This window comes from Phaeodactylum tricornutum, chromosome 1 (genome assembly GCF_000150955.2).
Source record: "Phaeodactylum tricornutum CCAP 1055/1 chromosome 1, whole genome shotgun sequence".
Lineage (NCBI taxonomy): Eukaryota > Bacillariophyta > Bacillariophyceae > Surirellales > Neidiaceae > Phaeodactylum > Phaeodactylum tricornutum.
This window is the reverse complement of record NC_011669.1, coordinates 1671355-1692178: the sequence shown is the minus strand read 5'-3', so window position 1 is coordinate 1692178 and position 20824 is coordinate 1671355. Positions and strand designations below refer to the sequence as shown.

Below are 20824 nucleotides of genomic sequence, written 5' to 3'. Positions count from 1 at the left end.
GTTATATTCTACCATATCTCCTTCTCTTCTTCACCGCTACCAAGGGCAAACACGAATACCTTATCGTTTTCGTAGCAAGGAATGTACAGCTTCGCATACCCGCTTTCTTGCTCGGCCGTCGTAAAGTCGTCATAGCTAATTCCAATACTCCCAACGGTAGATCCACACTGTATTTCGACCATGAGTTTGTATTGCGTGCTGGGATCGGCACTAATCTCAGATCTAGTATCTACAATGTTGTCCGGCCGGTATATATATGCCGCCTCCGCACAGTCGCCAGCAATCGCAATCATAGGCCGCTTACCCGAATAGGTATCGTCCTTTTTGGCGTGGAAAGAGTAGACGAAACCTGGCGCCCCTGGGTTGATCATATTGTTGATTTGCCCGTGCACCTTGAAACCAGTCGCCACGGTGGTTCGCAGCCAAGGATTCGTTTTCCACGAGCCTTTGCCTTCAGGTACACGATAGGCGAAAAGAGAACCACCGTCCGTATCGTCAGCTGGAGTCCAAAGGGCCGATCCGTCCGCAGATGATGAACTCGGCATTTCTCCAGGTTCAACGTAACTGCATTCATGGCTCGTAACAAGAAGATGAGAAAAGCAGTCACCCCGTGACAATGACTCGAAGGAACTGCCGGAGTTGATTACACACCGATCCTGCTTAGAAGCTTGCGCATCTTTTTTTGTCCCAACAGCATTGCAGTCCAGATCAACAAGAATGGAACTAAACGCCGTCCCACATCGATCATCAATACTTCTTGTAAAACAAACTTTTGGCTCCGGTCCTCGTCGAATGCTGTGCAAGGCTACAGATTTGGAAAAGAATTGGCTTGATATGACTTCGATAGTATCGTCCGTGATATCCAGATCCGCAACGCAAAACATAACATCCGGTCCAGTGGCGAGAACTCGTGTTTTCCACGGCAAATGGCGGGAACTGAATGGATCGAACTGTGTTCCATCGGTTTCGAGGGGTGTCCCAGTGGTTGGATCAATTGAAGCAGGCTGTGGACATTCCAGCCATACTAGCTCCCCTTTCTTGGAAATCCCGGAGGTGACGCCATCATTTTTGTTGCCAATATTGGTGGATACCTTGCAGCGCGCGGTGAGAATCGACTGCCGCCCGTCTCCGGTGAGATCGGCCCATACGGCGCGGTGATAGAACCATCGACCACTATTGTCGGTGAGAGACATGGTCCATTCCGTTTGCGGATTTCCTGGGTTCTTGACAATATACAAACCCCCATGATCCTTGCCCGGCACAAGAAAGCCGTCGGAAACGAGCAAGGCATCTTGGTAAAGCCCGTCTCGTCGAAACGCACGCGGTACCCCGGGATTTTTCATTTGTGACGAATCTTGTAAAAGTTGCGAGGGGACCGAAGTGACTTCATTAGGCCACAATACGGACGAAGCCGTCCTTGGATTGACCGACCCAATAAAGCCGTCGTTTGTTTCGATCGATTTGACAAATCCCTGTCTTCCCGTCAGACTGAATCCGGTCACCCACAAACGATCGCGGTACAATTTAGTGAGGTCGTCTTCCAATTCCTTCAGAATTGCTGCGGGCCGCTTGAAGGGCAAAACGTCTCGCAAGGATCGTTGTGTCGCGGCCGATGATCCGGCGCCGTCACACCTCAACAAATGCAAATATCCGGGACGCTCTATATGAATTTCGGCAATGAATTCCAAACTCACCATGGCATAACTATCCAGCAGCGTTTGCCGTTCCTTATCATCAAGCCAATGAAATCGATCGAGTGACGCTAAGCTGCGCATTGTAGTTGTATTATTGACAAAAATTTCCGTAGTCGCTACGGAATCGCCGTTGGATTGTCCAAGTCGCAACCATTTCCGCGTCGGATTTTCGCGAATTGTCACCGTTAGTGGGTATCGCCCCGTAACGAAGCGTTGTCGTTCTACTGTACGTGATAATATGGATTGATGGAATCGGGATAGGCCTTCCCCTGCGGCACTGGTGCTCGGATGTTCTGGGGAAGCGGACTGAAACGAGTCGGGTGAAGTGGAAACGGCCGCGGTGACAGGCGCGAGAACGTTTGGAAGCGCGTGCCGTATTCTCGGATACGAATGAGATTGAAGTAAAAACGCTCGAGTGTATTGCTGCAATGTCATAAGCACAAGCAACCAGCCAAAGGTCCTGCCGATGGCGGTTGATCGCGATTGTCTCCGATATGATCGTTTAAAGCCGTACTCCAACATCCTCCAATGTATTACTGTTCTTTGGATTCCATTCGGTAAAGGTCGTTTCATCTGGAGCTATGCTGGTTTACAGTCAATCTTTGGATTTCGGAGACTTTCTATGGTTGAGCAGCAGCGAAAGAAAACGTTTGATGGCTGCTAAAATACTGTGGCAAAAGTGAGTCGTTGATGTGCATAGCAACGACGTAAAATAGTGATAGCCGCCTTTCGTGTTCGGCATCAACGCAAATTCGAAGGAAGACTTCAACCGAGCGAGCACACAGAGAATCATGGGGATTGGAATCGTGGACGAAGGTCAGAACAGGGATTTGGAATCCGGGAAAAAGCTCGGAAAATCAACCACGCGGCGACTCGGAACAGGTCGATGAACGTCGTACCGGAATCCACGTCAGAAGGCAAACCTCCCAATGAAAACAAAGATCCGCCGAAAGAGGTGATGTAACTAGCTGTAAAAGTAGCATATAAACACAGGAAAGTCATTCAAGAAAATCAGAGCACATTGATGGACTGGGACGGAGCCACGGAGCACACAACTGCACCTTTTCTCGAAAGGTCAACACCACAGCATTGTTCCCTCGAAGATGACTACATTAATGGATTGCGACAATATAACGGATGATACGTTGGCAGCAGTCGAACAGATGGACTTGAAAGGCGACGTAGAAGGCGGAGATGTGGGGGTTCCTTCCAAGACCAGCAACGAAAACGAAAACGACCACTTTGATGGCGATTTGCCGCCCGATTCGGAAGACATCAGCGAGGACGAGGGCGTGGTTTCTTCCACAGGTTCAAGCGATAGCGAGAACGATTCTGGAACTAGTCCCGATGCGGCTGAAGATGTCTTACTAGAGGGCACAATGTTGAAGGACGAAGGCAACGGTCACTTCAAGAATGGAGACCTAGACAAGGCTGCCCGTGCGTACCGCCGCGGAGCCAACGTAGTGAAGAAACTCAACAAGCAAAACTCCGGGGATGACCAGGTAAAGTCTCTATTGATGGCGCTACAAACCAACCTGAGCATGATCTGTTTTAAGCAGCAAAAGTACAAAATGAGTGTGGAAGTCGCCTCCAAAGCGATTCAAGTTGACGCAACCAACGTCAAGGCCTTGTACCGACGGGCCGCCGCACGGCGTAAAATTGGCGATCATGAAGAAGCGCGCGCTGACTTGAAAACTGCCCTTCAACAAGATCCCTCTAACATACCGTGTAAAAAAGAATTGCTCAGCATCAAGAAGGAACTCGAAACGCATCGCGACAGCCAGAAAAAAGCACTCGCCAAGGCATTTTCCAGTAGCGGTGGCTCATTTCTGTACGTTGACAAGGAAGCAGACGATAAGAAAAAGGCCGAAGAAGAGCAGCGCCGGAAAAAGGAAGAACAAGAACTGTACAAAAAGCGCAAACATGAATGGGAAGACGAATGCGTCAAGCGTATGGCCAACAATGAACCAGCCGTGTCTTTCGAGGATTGGGAAAAGGAGCAAAACTCAGCGGACGAAAAGCGCCGTAAAAAAGAGGAGAAGAAGAGAAAGGAAGTAGAAAAGCGTCGGAAGGCGGAGGAGAAGGCTAGACGTGATGCTATGAAAAAGAACCAATCCAACGATGCAGAGAGCGACTCGGAGGACGATGCTTTGACGGAATCCGAGTTGGCCATGATGCGGGGATACAAAAAAACAAAGGACGGTCGTACCACTAGTTATTTTACAAGAGAGCTATCGGAAGATGAAAAGCAAAAGCTGGGTGATATTGCTCCGAAGAAACTGGAGCCTAGCGGTTCGAGCAATGTACCTACGAGACTCTCAACATCTACAGACGGGATCTCACGGCCATCGGCCTGGAACAAAGCAGGCACCTGGGAAGAAAAAGACACAACGAGTTGGTGCAATAGTCAGCTACGTAGTCGGCTTGAAGATGTAACCGTCACATCAAAATATAACGTCGAAATTTTATCAGTGGAAGAATTGACAGGCGATGCGTCTGTGGCGATCGCTGGCGGTAAGAAACGCTACATATTCGATTTTCATGCGAAGCTCAAATATGAGTTGACAAAGCCAGATACCGGCGACAAAGTTGCCAGTGGAATTTTACGACTTCCTGACATTTGTAGTACTTCTCATGAAGAGCTTGAAGTTATATATGATGGATGGACCAAGAAACCCAGTACACATATGGAGAAACATGCGCTCGTCAGCAGGAACGAATTGAGTGAGGTTATTCGCGCGCAAATCAAAAACTGGGTCCAAGATTTCAACGAGCAATATTAGAGCTTTGGATAGGCAATAGGTAGAGAGCTGCCCAAGTGAGCGGCTGGCTTATAATTTATCCGAGACAGTTAGAATCAATTTAGAGCAGGAGTTAGCAATCTACTCTCTATTGCTGGAACGGATTATTGGGTCTTGCGGCTTTTGCCTATTGACCCAGTTTGCGCCCAAGAGCGTAATTTGCCGTGACGCAGACCTTAAGGTTGGAAAAACATACTGGTCGCTTAGACGTCCTTGTCCTTCTTTGCATCTGCCGATTTGTACGGAATTGCAACATCCTCTTCATCAACCCAGCCTGGTTCTTCTAAGAATTGCTCAATGTCAGTTGTGATGTTCTTTTGCAGGAACAAGTGATCGAGTGGGCCGTATTGTTCAACAGCGTTCGCTGCCAACCAGGCGCCGACGATGTCACCGGAAAAGGACTCGCCGACAGTCAAGTCCGATCCTCCTACGAACAAACCAGGATAAGGCGTGTCGGCTCGAATGCCTTTGGCGGCGAATCTCTCGGGATTGTGACTCAACCCTTTCTGAAAAGGTCCACAAATTTCGCAGTGGTCCACCTTGTCCCTTAGTTGAGGAAAAATATGGTACACATCCTTTTTGACACGTTCTAGCAAGCGATCAAGATCGCCCTTTGTAGCCGAGGCATTCTTAATGACATAGATCTTAGGTTTCGTGTCAAAATAGGTAACAAAATCGTCATCCGCCTCAATAGTGACGACGCACGTTGTGGTCTTCCCGTGACGTTCCTCAAAAGAAGGGTCTTTGGCTGAAGGAAAAGAAACGTGGAGCCATGAAGACCCAGCTTCAAATTTTGTCTTTCGGGCTCGTTTTCTACTGGAGTTTACAATATGCTCATCACTGATGGAACCAGGATCCTGGTTGATGACGTCCATTAAATTCTTACCTCCATCCGCGTAAGCATCTCCGTTATCACCAGTGTCCGAATCAGACCAACCAATCTCACCGTGTTTTATCTGTCCAGAGGACTGATCAAACTCGTCTCGCGCTACAGCTGCGTTGGGCAGCCGATAGTAATCAGCACCCGTCACATTGAGTTGATCGGCGCTGCCTTTCAACGCAAAAAGAACCTTGAAAACAGGCCGCCGCGACGAAAGAGCTGGCAAGCCACGTGGTACTTTGTACTTCATCCTTATGTCATCCGGCAACATGTTTATGAATGTCCAAATGAAGCCTTCCATTGAAATAACTGCGGGTAAGCAGGAACCATTTTTTTCATCAAAACGGTCGCTCGCAAACTTGATTTCTCGCCCGTCTGATAGCTTGACTCCAACGCAGCGAGGTGGAGGTGGCCCGTCGTTGTCCCCTTCTTTTTGCTTTCCTTTGCTCGCTTGTTCCCGTGGCTCACCAAATATTAGCTCAGCGACATCAACCGACGTCAACACTCGGCCACCGCTACGGAGAACGACGTTGGCGAGTGCACGGCAAAGTGCCCTAGGTCCGCCGATCGGATAGTGCATACCTTCTCCACTGAGAGCTGCGCTAATGTTGGTGACATGCGCTGCCATACTTGTCGCTCCAGGTCGGATGTTCTCCCCTTTCATACCTATACCCGCCATCAACGACCGTGTATGGGGGTTGATGGTGAATGTTTTGTTCAAGAAGGACTGAGCGTAACGAATTCCACTGTCTTGATAGGTAGGAGAGCTCCGTAGACTATTGACTTTTTCCGAGAGAATCTTCGAAATATAGAACTCGTTTGCTGTACTGTTAATTGCTTCGCACGCAGCGGCATACGCTCCCGTTACAGAATTGCCATTCCCGCCTTCCGCATCTGGCCAGCCATCATTCAGATACTTTGCAGCATCGTCTATGAGACCGGCTGTTCCACCATCCGCATTCAAAATAAATGGTAACTCTTCGTCGTACGAATCTGTTCCCATTCCTGGTATCGATAGTATTTCAAAAGCATGAGCATCTTCATTTGATCCAATCTGGGCAAATCGGACTCCACCCTGAGTATCGGTCTCGGTACACAGAGCAGGGGCCAAGATTTGTTGCTGACGGCTTATTTTGGCTACATTCGAAGCTTCAACGTCAAATGGGACATTTGAATACTCGGCATGCTTTATACTCAGGCAGCCACTAGCGTCGTTCCGTGAAGAGAGAACGAGCACTTTTCTACCCGCCCGCGACAACAACGATGCGATATACAGTGAAGCTGGTCCTGAGCCAAGAATCAGAGCATCAAAGAGAGACGCGTCAATTTCCTCTTTGCTAGGCAAAGGTTCACCAACCGGATGCAATAGTAGCTCGTGCTTTTCTGTATCGGTTTTTGCATCCGTGTAGTATGACTCTACCGCAGGGATGAAACGCTTCATCTTCCCCAAAGGCTTTGCCTTTCGTCGCATGAGAAGACCTTGTAAAACTCCGACAACTGCCACCAAAGCCCAAGGTTGTAGGCCAATAAGAAAGAACAAGGTAGTCAACAGCATTATTTCCCAACGCATCTGACCTCGTTGCATCATAAACAATATAATGACAGCAGTCGATCGGGGTATTGGCGGATCGCCTTGTCGGAAGGGACTGAAATACCCCATGGCGTACTTCCGCTGAACGCCCCGAATGAAATGTTCAATTTCGGGATGGTTCGTAATAAATGGACGCAAAATGCCGTACTTTTCATCCAGAATACGCTCAAATTTGGCAGCATTGGCGTGTGCTTTCCATTTACCCGCTTTTGCGAAAAAGTGTTCCGATGTTTCTGAAAATATGGAAGCCGCTTCGTCCACAGAAAACTGGGAATGAAAGACAGGACGTTGGGGTTGCTGTGGAATTCCGTCTTGGATAATAATGGAACTATCGCTTTCCAAGAGACCGTCGATAGATTCATTGCTATTCACCTTTTTCATAATGTCTTCGTATACCAATAACTCCCCAGCATATCGTTCGAGACTCGCTGAAGCAAGTGCGGCAATTTTCGGTGCCAAAACACTTGATATAATATCTGAATTGATTCTCCCAACAACGCTCTCAGGGGATACATATTTGGGTGTGCCATTGACTCCAACCTTCTTCCAAGCGCGGGACTTGCGAAGGGGCTTTCCGATGCGCATGGTGAAAATATATCTGAGAGTTTCCGGTCGTCAGCTATCTTTTCGGATCAGGCGAACGGATGAATGGGCGCGAGTCTAAGCCTGTGCCGAAAAGGAAGGGTAACTTGTGTTATTGTGCCGTGTGTGATCTACGATGCTACTTTTGTATTGGAGAGCCGCAAATAGAATGATTCTTCATGACATGTATCGAAATCGACATTGCATCGCAGCCCCCCGCATCAATTTGATGGTAGTATCATCTTCGGTCGGTTTCACTGTCACAGCCAGTTTACGGTTCCACGTGGTGTGCACCCAATTCCCGCGTGATTCGATGATTTTTAGTGTCCTACGATTGGTTGATCGACTGTGGATTGGCCCATTCACGAAAGGTGACAATTTTGAAATTTTGAACCCCATGTTTCCAGGTTGCTTTTTCGTACAGACGTCAGTCGATCGAGATTCGATCCGCTCCTCCCATCCAAAAAAAAAACCAACACGCACTCACAGTCAGTGTGAAATATCGCGGCCAACGTCGCAACAATCGGCGTCCCTTTTCCGTCGCACTCGCTTATTTTGGGGACCACGCTCAGTGTCAGCCCACTTTCTGAGCGAGAAAAAGTAGTGGCATCATGATGATGAAGCGAGCTTTAGTCGTTTTGACTCTGTCGGTTGGCGTGTCTGCCAGGGCAAGTGCTTTTGCTCCTGGTGCAGCCGTCAAGAACCATGCCGGGGCTACCCAGTCGGCCATCCACAAACAAACTCCCTTTCCCACCACGGAGTGAGTGTATCTTGTTCGACGTGGGACACGTCGACGTCGGCATGTCCACGAGACAAACAATTTTGTCTCGCAGTCAAACCGTTGGCTTTTTAAACGGGATCAATACTTAATCTAGTCAACCTTCTTTCTCACTTCCGATCGTTACGTCTGCTTCTACTTCAGGCTGGAAAAGTTGAGACCTCAAACCTCTTTGGCGCTGTCTTCGGTAGGGGGTGCCAAGGCTGCTGAGCAGCCCAAAGGAAACCCTTTGGTGGAAACACTCCAGGTCGGGAGCTACTTTGCTCTCTGGTATCTCTTCAATATTGCCTACAATATTTACAACAAGCAAGCATTGAATGTCCTCGCTTACCCGTGGACTGTCGCTACTATCCAAATGGCTGCCGGACTTGCGTACTTTGTTCCATTGTGGGTTCTCGGAATCCGCAAAGCTCCCAAGCTCAATGCTTCCGAGCTCAAGACTCTCCTCCCGATTGCTTTGTGCCACACTGGAGTTCACGTGGGTGCTGTGATTGCCCTTGGTGCGGGAGCCGTCTCTTTTGCGCACATTGTCAAGGCTTCCGAGCCAGTTGTCACGTGCGCTTTGAACGCACTCCTGTTGGGGCAAATCTTGCCTCTTCCCGTCTACGCTACGCTTCTCCCCATTATTGGAGGTGTTGCCATTGCTTCGCTGAAGGAGCTTTCTTTCACCTGGTTGGCTCTTGGTTCGGCCATGCTCTCCAACGTGTCCTCTGCCGCTCGCGGCGTGTTGTCGAAGAAGACTATGAGTGGCAAGAAAATGGGCGAGAACCTAGACGCACAAAATCTCTACGCCGTCCTAACTGCCATGTCCACGTTGATTCTTATTCCGGCCATGCTCGCAATGGAGGGAACCAGTTTCTTTTCCGCCTTTTCCCAGGTTGTGGCGAAGGGTGAGTACACGAGGAAATCTCTGGCCATGCTGATCGGGCTTTCGGGTGCTTCTTACTACGCCTACAACGAGGTGGCATTTTTGGCACTCGGAAAAGTCAACCCAGTCACGCATGCTGTGGGTAACACGATCAAGCGCGTCGTAATTATTGTTGCGTCGGTGATTGCCTTCAAGACTCCGATGAGTACGGGTTCCATTGTCGGTTCCTCTATTGCCATTGCTGGTACTCTTCTATATTCTCTTGCTATGAATGCGTCCAAAAAAAAGTAATCTGATTAGTAATGTGTCGTCCATCATTAGTTCTAATAGATTCGCTCTGACTCTGCACTAGTATTCTAATTTACTGCTACAGAACCACCAACCCGAGGTAGCTTTTGCAAACTGATCGGTTTGGCGTGCGCTTTGCGCTCACAGTCACTTGACGATGGTTCGCCTGCCGCCAAAATCAGTCGACTAGAATGTGTCTCTGCGATAACGACAGGTAGTGATCCTCGACTCTACAAAGAGGAGTTGACCTCTACCAAAGACGTGTGCGTTCCCATCCTGGTGTCAAGTTCTTCCCAGGGGTATCCCGAACTGACGCAGTCCGTTGTCAGGGTGTCCGCCTGAACGAAGCTGTGTTTGGATTGCGTGTCGTTATAACTTCAAGCGTGAATGAAAGCTGACATCGGTCCCATGAAAGTGGTATCAACATTAAGGCGATTGTGCTCCTGGAGGCTTCACACTGTTAACGAAAGCGAAAGTACGTTTCCGAACACGTACAGGAGGAACCCACCCGTGAGGGACGAACAAGAACGAAATGCATGATGTGTTGCCGTACGACAGGAACAGAACAGACGGAGCTTTCCTACACAAGCCGACCACTGTCATTCGCCGGGTCCTATCCCCATTTTGTCAGTCAACGAGAAAGATACGATAGTCAAATACAGTGCACTCGAGCTAGTGACTGACTGACGAACTGCGAAGGTTCGTCGAACGAAGCGCCTAACTTTGGAATTGTTTGACTGTGAGATTCTGCTGGTTTGCGGATTTGGTTCCATTTCGGCCCCCCGCAAGACTCTGAGTCTCTCAATCCCACCAGCCGTTTAATCAGTTGGGTCCTTTGGCTGCGATAACATTACGTAACTAGAGCCGGAAAGCAGTATCATCATGGATAGGATGCGCTGGACCGAACAGTCCGCCAGTCGAGTGGGCTGTCCAACTATAAAAAACCATTCGGTCACCCACTTTGGCGATTATCTGTTTTGCTTTGGTGGCTACGACGGCCGTCGCAACCACATGACCTTACTGATTTATAGCATTCTAGAGCAACGCTGGTTTCGTCCTCACCACGCGATGGGAACGGAAGGACAGGGCTCTAATTTTCTCGGCGATCCCAGTTTTCTAGTCCAGGGCACCCCACCTCCGGGGCGGAACGGACACTCCGCCACGCTGGCCGCGGATCCCGACGACGAAGAGAATGGGCGAGTTATCATCATTGGTGGATGGCTAGGGACAGGGCCGCTAGCCGCTTCCGACATGCATGTTCTAGATATTAGTGGCGCTGGCAGACAATTGCGATGGTACCAGCCTCCCATCAAAGGAACGCCGCCCGGACCTTGCAATATGCATTCCGCAGATTACGTGTCTGCGTTAAAAGAAGTTTTTGTCTTCAGAGGCGGGAACGGACGGGAATATTTGAATGACTTGCATGCCTTGCATGTGGAAACCTTGACCTGGAGACGAGTTGAAACGACGGGGGCGATTCCTCAGCAACGCGCTAACCATTCGTCGGCCTTTCTGGAAGAAACGCAGGAGTTGTTCGTTTTCGGTGGCTGGAACGGTACAGAGCGTTTGAATGACATTCACATACTTGACACGGCCACGAATACATGGACCTGTCCGCGAGTTGGTGGTGTACTACCTCATCCTCGTGCAGGTATGACTTTGACGGCACTGCGTGGACGGCTGTACTTGTTTGGTGGTAGCGGTACGTCCGCCAAGTGCTTCCAGGATTTGCAAATTCTAGACCGTCAGACAATGGCTTGGCTAGATGTCACCCAGTACGAGACTGGCCGCAACGGCCACCACGATTCAGAACACGAGACTACGGGAACATTTCGCTTCGGTGGAAGTCACACACTAGACGATGGTCAATCTCATATGTACGGTCATCTCGAAGAGACTCCCCGTTTCACCTTCGGAGGTGCTCAGCAAGATAACAGCCTAGATGCCAATCAAGAGGCCGTCGCCCGCCCACCTCAGCAAGGAGGGGGACAGGACGGTGCATCGCTTTCGTTAGGTTCCTTTACGAGTAGCCGCGCTGATTGGCACGCTCGTGATATGGCGGCTCGACATCGTCAACCGGCATTGCCCAACGTTTCTCCGAATCCCAATGACGAGGACTCGGTACCCGCGGTATTGATCGACGGTACGGGACCTGGGAGGCGTGCTGGTCACACGGCGACGGCGGTGCATCGCAAAATATTTGTTTTTGGTGGCTCGTGCGGATCTGATTATTTGAACGATTTCTTTGTTCTCGATACAGACCCTCCCCCGCATGCGCTGGTATCAGAGCCTACCAGCGTTCAACTCTTCGAACGTCGTTTGCGGCACTTTTTTAACGATGAAGAATTTTCGGACGTCACTTTCGTCGTTCAGGGGGAGAAGGTTTACGGTCATAAAATGGTATTGTCCATTGTTTCGGATTGTTTCCGTGCCATGTTCACAACCGGGTTTCGCGAGTCGGAAGCGATGGAGATCGAAATACCTGATTGCAGCCACGCGTCGTTCTTATCCGTGATGGAGTACGTCTACACGGGAGCCTTACCAAAAATGGATATGGCCAATCAAGATCGGGATCGGAGCTTGACTCGCGTGGTCGAAATGCTGGAGCTATCCGACCGATTCTTTTTAGACCATCTGAAACAAATATGTGAGAGCATCTTGCAGCCGGCGGTGACCCACGATACGGCAGAATATCTTTTGGGGATCGCTCAGAAAACGAATGCGAGTCAATTGCAGTCCATTTGCGAGCACTTTGTGCGCAACCGCAACGAGATTGCGTAGTAGACTATTTCGCGCGCGATGGAGCTTTGGTGTAGAGTTGTAAGATAGGTGCGTTGTTACTATTAGTACGAAATGCGAACGAGCTCTCTAAAAAAAGCGATACGAAATGCGTCCAGAAAGGTTTGTGATTGAAAAAGTAGTGAAACAAGTGCGGTATGTATGTGTAGCTGGAGATTGAGTAACTTCTACTCCCCGTAGTCACTAAACATGTCTGCTTTCTTGTTATCCACCCCTTTCTTCACGGTTTCGCTACCGGAAGATGCTGTGGTAGCCGAAGGCGTATTCGACGTCCCCTCGTTAGTCATCATTTGCTCCAATTCCATCGCAGCACCTTCGTTCCCTGCCGCCTTGAGTTTTTGTACCATGTCTTTGGCTTTGAGTTTTTCTTCATCCGACAGACTCTTCCAAAATTCTTCGTCTCCGTCTCCACCTTGGGCGTAGGAGGCTGCCACAACCGTAGCGTACAAATCACGTTTTTCTAGTATGGCACCCGTAATAATGGCCGATAACACGCCACCAAACATGACTGCCATGCCTCCAGCAAATACGGGGGCAAATTCGTTCACAGGAATACTGGCAATATCGGAATCAATCGTGGCGATGAGTGCGCTGCTGGCGAAGGACGTCATGAAGGATGGCGTCAACAACGACAACGCGGAGCCGTCGAGCAAGGAAGGATCGACTGCGAGATTCATTGCCGAAGTAGAATGCGCGTGCACTGATCTGACGTTGTTCGTCAATGTAAAGTGCCGTGGCGCAAAGGCGGTGGTTACTCCCAAACAAAAATATGCCAAAAGCATTGCCATTGACCTCACAATCATGTGTACCCCCATGATGCCGTTCGTATTTCTCTTGTTTCCGAGTTTGTGTGCAGGTGTCAAAAACACCGAACCAAACTGACTAGTAGAGAGTAGAGTGACTCGACCGACAGTGAAAACCGGACAAAATTGCTTGTGGAAATTTCACATAACCCGGACATGTTTACGACGCGCCAAACAGGTGTTCAAGGGAGTCGGTACTTCAACTTGGGGAGAAAGAACCCGTTCGTGGAGAATTTCATGACCGGTGCTCAAAAAACGGAACCATGACGGGTTAGAGATTGGAGAGCATCTGTTCTCTCATCTCACAAGGAAATCAATTTTTTCAAATTGACATTGTCTCCTTCGAGTGCAAGCCTCCACGAAATACTAGTATGAAAGGTGTCGAGCACAATGCTTTGAAACGTCATTCCAAATCTCTTCCTCCTCCTTCTCGGCCGAATGCCGATGACAAAGATGCTCTGACCGACAGAAATTCGGCCCACCATTACGCCAATCGCGCGAAAGGTTGTTTTCCGAAATCGGCGCCAGGAATACTTCTGCTACTCTGCTGTACACGGTACTATTGCCATGCATTGATTCCGCTGTCTAGCTTGTCAGTTCGGACGAGCACAACGTCCCGGTACGCAAAATCGACTCCTGGTCTGTTTTCACAGTCCCTTAGTGAGAAAGATTCCGTGGACAGGTACAAAACCAGTACCGACCCCAGCAGTCGAAGGAACGCTCTCATCTCGATCGCTTCTGCCGCGGTATTGCTTCCAGCTGTCGCTCAGGCAGCAGTCACTACGGGGACGGGTGCCATCACAGCCAATGAACCTCTAGAAAATGTTTTGATCGGTCACGGACAATGGAAGCCTTTGGATCGTGCTCAAGTATCAGCCGGGTCTAGCGGCTATATACCGGCTGTCTTTTGTACGTACGCGGCACGATTTCTGATTCACTATGATTCGGGTGTCAACGATTGGTGGCAAACACTACAGCGAGATGTTTCCCTTTTACCCGACGACAAACAACGTCAAAAAATGGGTCGCTCGTTCGGCTCGCTTGCCAAATCGGTCGAGTTGGCCTTCGATCCGTATTTGGAAAAGCGACAAGACCCTCGGGAGTCATACCAGAAGCTTTTTGATTTGTTCATGGAGAGATACGGCTCCAAACCAGATGCCAAACGGCATATTGGCTTGTTGTTTGCTACGTTACCGGTTGATCAGCAGCCACTAGGTTGCCTGTCATCGATCGCCAATAGATCACCATTTCCGCCCAAAGCCAGTGCAAACGACTTGGCGACTACACAAACACTATTATCGGGAGATCTTGCGGCGCTCTTACCTGCTAAGTATCAAGCTTGTGCGATAGACAACAACAGTGCCTTCGCGATTTTACCACAACTCTCCCTCTACGAAGTGGGAATCGATGAGGAATTTGGCCAGACGGCCACTGCCACGACGTTTGGGCCGTTGGCAGCTGTACCTTTGACGCGCGAGCTACCCTCGTTCTCGTCCCACACGTACACACTGTTTGGAATCAGTGGGGCTACTGGCTGTGCCCTGACCCATTCTGTGGTTATTCCTCTGGATGTGGTAAAGACCCGAGCGCAAACGAATCCCGACCAGTACAAAGGCGTTGTTGATGCGGCCGTCAGTATTGCTAGCACGGAAGGTGTCGGAGGTCTGTTACTGGGTGCTCAAGCTACACTGGCTGGGTACTTTTGGTACGGGCTATCTGTGTACCCATGTTATACCTTATTTAAACGCTCTTTGGCACAAACTGTGTTGTCGCCGGAAGTTGCGATGGCGCACTCGACAGAAATAGCGCTCGTCGCCGGTGCATTGGCCTCAGTCGTGGCCAGCTTTGGTCTCACTCCCTTAGAAGCTGCACGGATTCGGGCTGTGGCGGAACCCGAAACCTATCGCGAGTTAGGAGTGATAGGGACTCTGCGTAGAATCGCAAACGAGGATCCACAACAAGGTTGGAGAGCAACGTACGCGGGGCTCCCTTCGCTACTGACGCGCCAAGTTATTTTTGGATCCGTCAAGTTTTTGGCGTTTGAACGTGCATGTGAGGCAATCTTCACGGCGATGCCTTCGCTCCGGGATGCAACGTGGACGGCTCTAGGGGTAAGCCTCTTGGCAGGAGCTTTTTCGGGGGCTCTATCTTCAGTCGTTTCGCAGCCTGCTGATTCTGTCCTGACATACGTCGCTCGGAATAGCAGTGGGCGCCGATCCAGTCTTGGTGTTATTGAAGGTTCAATGGTCATGATTGAAAAGGAAGGTGTCAGTGCTTTGTTTCGAGGACTTGGCAGTCGATCAATTTGGGCGTCAAGCATTATTGCAGGTCAATTTCTACTTTACGATGTATTTCGAACCTACTTTGGCGTGAATGCCGACGATCTATCACAAGTATATGAAGTCATCCTGCCGAATATAAACTAAAGTTGTAAATAATGCTAATACTCACTGTCCAAAAGGTCGTAGACTTCTCAGCTCCTCTGCACTGAACAACTGACCGAAAATTTCGATCTCGGCCTTTTCAAGTTTTTCAATTGGAGAGAGAATCCGATATTCATCCGTAGACGGAAAGTCCAGTGGAAAGGGATGGCTAGATCCTCGCTCGGCTTTTCGCTTCGACTCCGTGCGGTTTTCGCGCGTCGTGGCTTTGCTTTCTTCTGACTCCATTTCACGAAGTATACGCTCCCGCTCAGCACCTTGTCGCGTTTTCCAATCATCAACATCCTCTGTGTCGCGAGATCTTGGTAAGGTGGCTTCGAGAGGGTCATCGTCCGCGCTTTTGCTATTTTCTTCTCGATCTCTGCGCCTCCCCACGAAAGTGGCTCGCATTTCTTCTGATTCGGCAAATGCGTCCACTACAGGACCACAGCTAGCCGTCTCGGCAAAGGTCACCAATGCGGAGTTCCCTTTTGAACCGAGCATTTCAACAGATTCCACCATACCGTACTTGGACAGGAGTGTCGCAAGCGAATGCTCCGAGGGGCTTATCTTAATTTTCCTGCGGCTCCATTTCAATCTCAGTTGGCGGTCTTCCCGACTTTCCTTTTGTTTTCGCCTGACTTCCTTAGCTTGGGAACTATTTCTTGCGTGTTCCTTAGCAGCTTCGGTAGCTGCACGATCCCCATATTCTTCCCTCATCTCGGCTCCCTGTTTCCTCAGTTTGTCTACCATCTCATTCTCGCTCTTACTTCTACTAGTAGCCTTTGGTCTTAGGGTTGGTTGTTTCGAGGCTTGTTCCTCTCCTTGGCGTAACTCGTCTCGCATACGCTTTCGACGTTCCGACATTCCCTTTTCACGAGCAGCGTCCGCCGCCTGACGGGCCGAAATCGACGCGCGCTTGCTATCGTAGTTTCTCCGTGATTCCGCATGTTCTGGATCTAACAAGTAGGCTCGGGCGATCTGAATGTCTTGAAAGTCTTGGGCATTCTTTTCTTGTTGGGCACTGGAGAGGGTGCTGCGCTGCTTGTCTGGATGGAATTTTAGGGCTAGCTTTCGATAAGCCCTGGTGATGTCGGCATCGGATGCGTTGAATTTGATTCCTAACACATCGTATGGGTCTTTTTCGGGTTCGCCTTTGATTTTGGATGTCATTGTGGAAGTTTGTGCCCTTGGTTCGATGAGATGGCAACGCCATTGTGGCCTTGGGCTAATTTAGGTCCAGTGAGAAACCCCTACAATTTTGATATTGACTGTAAAGCTGATGTGACTCGAAAGGGGAAGTCCTTTGTGACAAGCTTTTTGTCGTTGCTTTTGAGTTCTCGTAAAAAAGACTTGTGAATCCTAGTAGACTGGCAATACCGCAGAGCGCGACGCAATGTTTGGTGAAACGTCTGCATACCGTTATAAACCTCTAGACCGGCAGCAGGCATGAAGCTATGCAACAAATTCTTCATATCGTCACTGTAGTTAAATCATGGAAGACATAGGATCACAAACCGTAATTGTCGCCGAAAAGGAGGCGGATATCATCCTGCCGCCACCGACGGCGTTGAATCCGGTACCTGTGTTGCCGGTAGCCTTGCGCGTCGACAACCGCGAGCAGCTTTTGGGCCTGTTGGAATCCGACCCCCACAGTGCATCCTCAACATTTCGACAACTATTGGTGTTTGGCACCGAGTCGTTGCGCACCTTACTGCTTCGTCAAGTGATGTCGGACCCTCATACGAGAACCTTCAAGGGGAAGAAAAAGAACTGGGATGATCTGAACTCGTTCCAATATCCCAAAACAATAAATGTCGTGGGAACGATAGTATTGCACAACCATGAAAAGGCAGACGAAACTCCGCAGTCGGCTTTTCCGGACGACGCAACATCCTGGGACAACTACCGTGACGGAAAACAGATAGATGTTGTCACATATTTTTTGCGACCCACCGATGTTGCCCAAACGCAACTCGCTGCCCGACGAATTCACGCATGGAAGAAGCAAATCCGAATTCATCATCGAGTTGTCTACTTACCGCAAGCCTCGGCTTTGATCCGAAAGATTCTGAACAATATGGGGCTCACGACTTCTCCTAACGTCTCGATCCAGCAGCTTCAAATGGATATATTTCCGCTCGAAACGGATATTCTGTCCTTAGAATACGATGATGCCGTCAGAGAATCCGAAGTCGAGCAAACTCCGAGCAATCTGATCACAACAGTTGCTCGTAGTATTTTGAAGCTGCAAGATGTCGTGGGTAAAATTCCGCATATTCAATCTTACGGTGCCTTGGGCGAGGAGGTCGTGCGCAAGACGCTAGATATAACAGTAGACGAGTACCTCGCTCGGGATCGAGTAGAAGAGGAAGTGGGTGAGGTCATGGGGGGACAAGTCGATGCCTTGGTGATCATTGACCGCAAGGTGGATATGGTAACACCAATGCTGACGCCTCTTACATACGAAGGTCTCTTGGATGATGTTGTCGGTATTGATTGCGGTTTTATCAATGTGGATGTGGATGTCATAAATCCCGAGGACAGCACCGAGAAAAAGAGTGATGCGAAACGCGAAATTGTCTCCTTGGGCGTCAATGCAAGCGACAGTCTATACAACGAAGTCCGTAATCAACACGTGGAAAAGTTTGGTTCGTTCTTGCAAAATCAGGCAATGGCCCTCAGACAATCTCACGCGGAATTTACTAGTCAAGGAAAGAAAAAAGATTTGAGCGAAATCCATCAATTTGTCAAGAATATTCCAATGTTTACACAGAATCTACGCTCTTTGACGAACCACATTCATTTGGCTGAACTTGTGAAAAAAACAAGTGAAGAACCTTTGTTTCGTGAACGCTGGCAAACAGAGCGAGCCATGCTTGAAGGCGAAACCTGCTACGAAACGCTAGAAGACCTCGTTGCTTACCAGTATGCGCCTTTCAAATTCTTCCGACTTCTTTGTTTGCAGTCATTGTGCTCCAATGGAATTAAGTCTTCTCGATATGATGCTTTGCGTCGTGACATTGTTCAAACCTACGGGTATGAGTATTTGTTTGTCCTTGAAAATTTAGAATTGGCCGGGTTGTTGAGTCGACGTGAAGGGCTTTGGATGGACACGACGTCACCTTTCAATAACCTGCGCAAATCGGTGCATTTGATAAATGCTGAGGTCGATACTGTCGACCCTGATGATATTTCGTATGTATCCAGTGGCTACGCTCCGCTCTCGGTTCGCATCCTACAGACTGCTGTCAAAGGGTGGAACACTAGGTCTGAAATTTTGCGAGAACTCCCAGGACGACTGATTGATGTAATTCAACAGAATCCGCCCGAAGAGTTGTCTGCTGCGCTGAAACGGCCAATGAAGAAGCTAGGGGCAGACACCGATCAAGATACACAAGGCAAGAAAAAACCTACTTTGATGGTTATGTACGTTGGCGGGGTGACGTACATGGAAATTGCGGCCTTGCGCTTTCTATCCAAACGCCCTGGGTTCCCGTTCCATATCATTATCTGCACTTCCAAGATCATAAATGGCGACAAGCTCCTGAAATCTCTTGCCTAGGTTGTCTTTTCCGAAGAAGAGCTTTTCGCCAAGGCAAGCATCTTAAATACCTGCACGTCATTGATGTGAGTTGGTGTAAAGATAGCTCGCTTCGCCATATATTCGCTGTTTGCTATAATTGCATCCCCCCGCTGACTTGGCCGGCATTTGATTTATGCTTTACGTTAGACTTTGGTCTTATATGAGTGGTGTCAAAATTGATTTTAACAGCGACTCTCATGACCGTTATATTTCCGTTACCGGGGGCAAAGTTTTTGTGCTCTACGCGGAAAAACGATACGGAGGGAGAAACCATTTTACAGTTAAATTTTTTAGCCAAAACACGCATGTCTCGGATACGTGACATTTTTGCAGAATTCCTGTTTTCCGGTTTGCAATGCGTATGATCCAAACTAGAGCTACTGCTTGTCATTCCTCCTTAAATTTCCAACATGGTCGTTTCTTCAACTGCAAGTATGAAAGGAGGTGCAACGGTGAGTGTGGAATCACGTCAGGAGGTAGTCGTAGACGAAAATGCGGACTTTCTTCCCTGCACAGCGAAACGAAAAACCCCACCAGAGAATGCAATGGAAGAAGTGAGGGATAACAAATTTGCCCCTGGAAAGATCAAATTCAAGGACATTGTGGGTCACGGAGCCGCAAAAGTGCGCATCGCAGAAATCTTGTTACCTGCTGGTCTTCCGCTGTCCATCACTAGCTCAGTATTTGCTGGTATTCGAGCAATGCCATCGTCAATATTGCTGTATGGACCTCCGGGGTGTGGAAAGGTAAGCTCTCTTCCATCACAAGCATTGCTGCGCAAACAATTTTGTTGCTGACATTTCTAACTCCTCTTTAAGACGCAACTCGCTCGAGCGGTTGCGGGTGAAGCCGATGCAGCTTTTCTGCCAGTGGCACCAAGCGATATTCTCTCGAAGTTTGTTGGCGACTCCGAAAAGGCTGTCAACGATATTTTTGTAGAAGCCCACGATCGATCGCTGATGAAAGAATCACGGTGTGCTGTTGTATTCTTTGACGAGATTGATGCCTTGGGCCAAGCACGATCGGGGGACCCGAGTGGAGAAGGGGGGCGCTGCTCCAGAGGAATACTAGCCGAGCTGCTTGTTCAACTCAATCATATTTCTGATCAAAGAGGAGCATCTTCACACCAAGACAATGATAACAATCAGCATCAGAATGGTATGGAGCCCGAACGAGGCTTGGTTCTTGTTGTCGCTGCCACCAATCGTCCTGAAGACTGTGATCCTGCTTTATTGCGGCGATTCGGTATTCGAATTCACGTTGGGTTCCCCTCCGTAAGAGACTGCAAAAAAATGCTCACTCGGCATTTGGCCAAAGTCCAGAACACATTGAGCAGAGAGAATTTGTCCGAACTCGCAGAATGGCTCAACACCAATAAATGGTCAGGATCTGAGATTGAAAGCGTAGCACGTGAATCTGCTATGGCACCCATTCGGGAGTGTATTCGTTGTGCCGCCAGCCTCCGGAAGAGGTGTCGTCGTCAACAACAAAGCGGAGGTAATGCTTCTGGGCAAAAAGACGAATGCAAGCCAGCTGATCCTCACGCAGCTGCGAAAGATTGTTTGTTGCGGCAGTTGCAAGAGCTTCGACCCGTTACGCTTCGTGACTTTGATCAAGCTATTCGCTTCATTCTCAATGAGCAATCTAGGCCTGAATGTGTTCTAGGCGGATACGCCGTGTGCCAAGACAACCATTATGATAGCTCCAGTGAAGAAGATGAATAGTCAGTGACTA

At 49.2% G+C, this 20824-nt stretch overlaps 10 protein-coding genes across 10 annotated transcripts; 6 read left to right on the top strand and 4 right to left on the bottom strand.

The window, feature by feature from the left end:
* Window positions 1–8: 8 nt before the first annotated feature.
* Window positions 9–2129, bottom strand: PHATRDRAFT_42982 (predicted protein; the record flags this gene model as incomplete). Its single annotated transcript, XM_002176798.1, has 1 exon — window positions 9–2129. The coding sequence occupies one exon, from the start codon at window positions 2127–2129 to the stop codon at window positions 9–11; it is 2121 nt and encodes a 706-aa protein (XP_002176834.1).
* A 605-nt stretch (window positions 2130–2734) lies between these two features.
* Window positions 2735–4477, top strand: PHATRDRAFT_42981 (predicted protein; the record flags this gene model as incomplete). The annotated part of the gene is made up of 1 exon (XM_002177313.1): window positions 2735–4477. Exon 1 carries the CDS (start codon window positions 2798–2800, stop codon window positions 4475–4477), a length of 1680 nt encoding a protein of 559 aa, XP_002177349.1. The 5' UTR covers window positions 2735–2797.
* Window positions 4478–4651: 174 nt separating this feature from the next.
* On the bottom strand, window positions 4652–7603 carry PHATRDRAFT_42980 (predicted protein). The gene has a single exon (XM_002176797.1). It carries the CDS (start codon window positions 7549–7551, stop codon window positions 4699–4701), a length of 2853 nt encoding a protein of 950 aa, XP_002176833.1. The 5' UTR covers window positions 7552–7603; the 3' UTR covers window positions 4652–4698.
* A 420-nt stretch (window positions 7604–8023) lies between these two features.
* On the top strand, window positions 8024–9541 carry Tpt3 (plastidic triose-phosphate/phosphate translocator). The gene is made up of 2 exons (XM_002177312.1): window positions 8024–8308; window positions 8471–9541. Exons 1-2 carry the CDS (start codon window positions 8160–8162, stop codon window positions 9483–9485), a joined length of 1164 nt encoding a protein of 387 aa, XP_002177348.1. The 5' UTR covers window positions 8024–8159; the 3' UTR covers window positions 9486–9541.
* A 553-nt stretch (window positions 9542–10094) lies between these two features.
* On the top strand, window positions 10095–12333 carry PHATRDRAFT_42978 (predicted protein). The gene has a single exon (XM_002177311.1). The coding sequence runs from the start codon at window positions 10365–10367 to the stop codon at window positions 12261–12263; it is 1899 nt and encodes a 632-aa protein (XP_002177347.1). The 5' UTR covers window positions 10095–10364; the 3' UTR covers window positions 12264–12333.
* PHATRDRAFT_42977 (predicted protein) lies at window positions 12303–13121 on the bottom strand. Its single transcript, XM_002176796.1, has one exon. It carries the CDS (start codon window positions 13094–13096, stop codon window positions 12449–12451), a length of 648 nt encoding a protein of 215 aa, XP_002176832.1. The 5' UTR covers window positions 13097–13121; the 3' UTR covers window positions 12303–12448.
* Window positions 13122–14547: 1426 nt separating this feature from the next.
* PHATRDRAFT_8987 (predicted protein) lies at window positions 14548–15510 on the top strand (the record flags this gene model as incomplete). The annotated part of the gene is made up of 1 exon (XM_002177310.1): window positions 14548–15510. A coding segment is annotated over one exon (963 nt), but the record flags the coding sequence as incomplete, so codon positions are not given.
* A 166-nt stretch (window positions 15511–15676) lies between these two features.
* PHATRDRAFT_32099 (predicted protein) lies at window positions 15677–16677 on the bottom strand (the record flags this gene model as incomplete). The annotated part of the gene is made up of 2 exons (XM_002176795.1): window positions 15677–15747; window positions 15768–16677. The coding sequence occupies 2 exons, from the start codon at window positions 16675–16677 to the stop codon at window positions 15677–15679; spliced, it is 981 nt and encodes a 326-aa protein (XP_002176831.1).
* Window positions 16678–16999: 322 nt separating this feature from the next.
* Window positions 17000–19069, top strand: PHATRDRAFT_42975 (predicted protein; the record flags this gene model as incomplete). The annotated part of the gene is made up of 1 exon (XM_002177309.1): window positions 17000–19069. One exon carries the CDS (start codon window positions 17000–17002, stop codon window positions 19067–19069), a length of 2070 nt encoding a protein of 689 aa, XP_002177345.1.
* Window positions 19070–19635: 566 nt separating this feature from the next.
* On the top strand, window positions 19636–20814 carry PHATRDRAFT_32097 (predicted protein; the record flags this gene model as incomplete). Its single annotated transcript, XM_002177308.1, has 2 exons — window positions 19636–19836; window positions 19909–20814. The coding sequence occupies 2 exons, from the start codon at window positions 19636–19638 to the stop codon at window positions 20812–20814; spliced, it is 1107 nt and encodes a 368-aa protein (XP_002177344.1).
* Window positions 20815–20824: the final 10 nt, after the last annotated feature.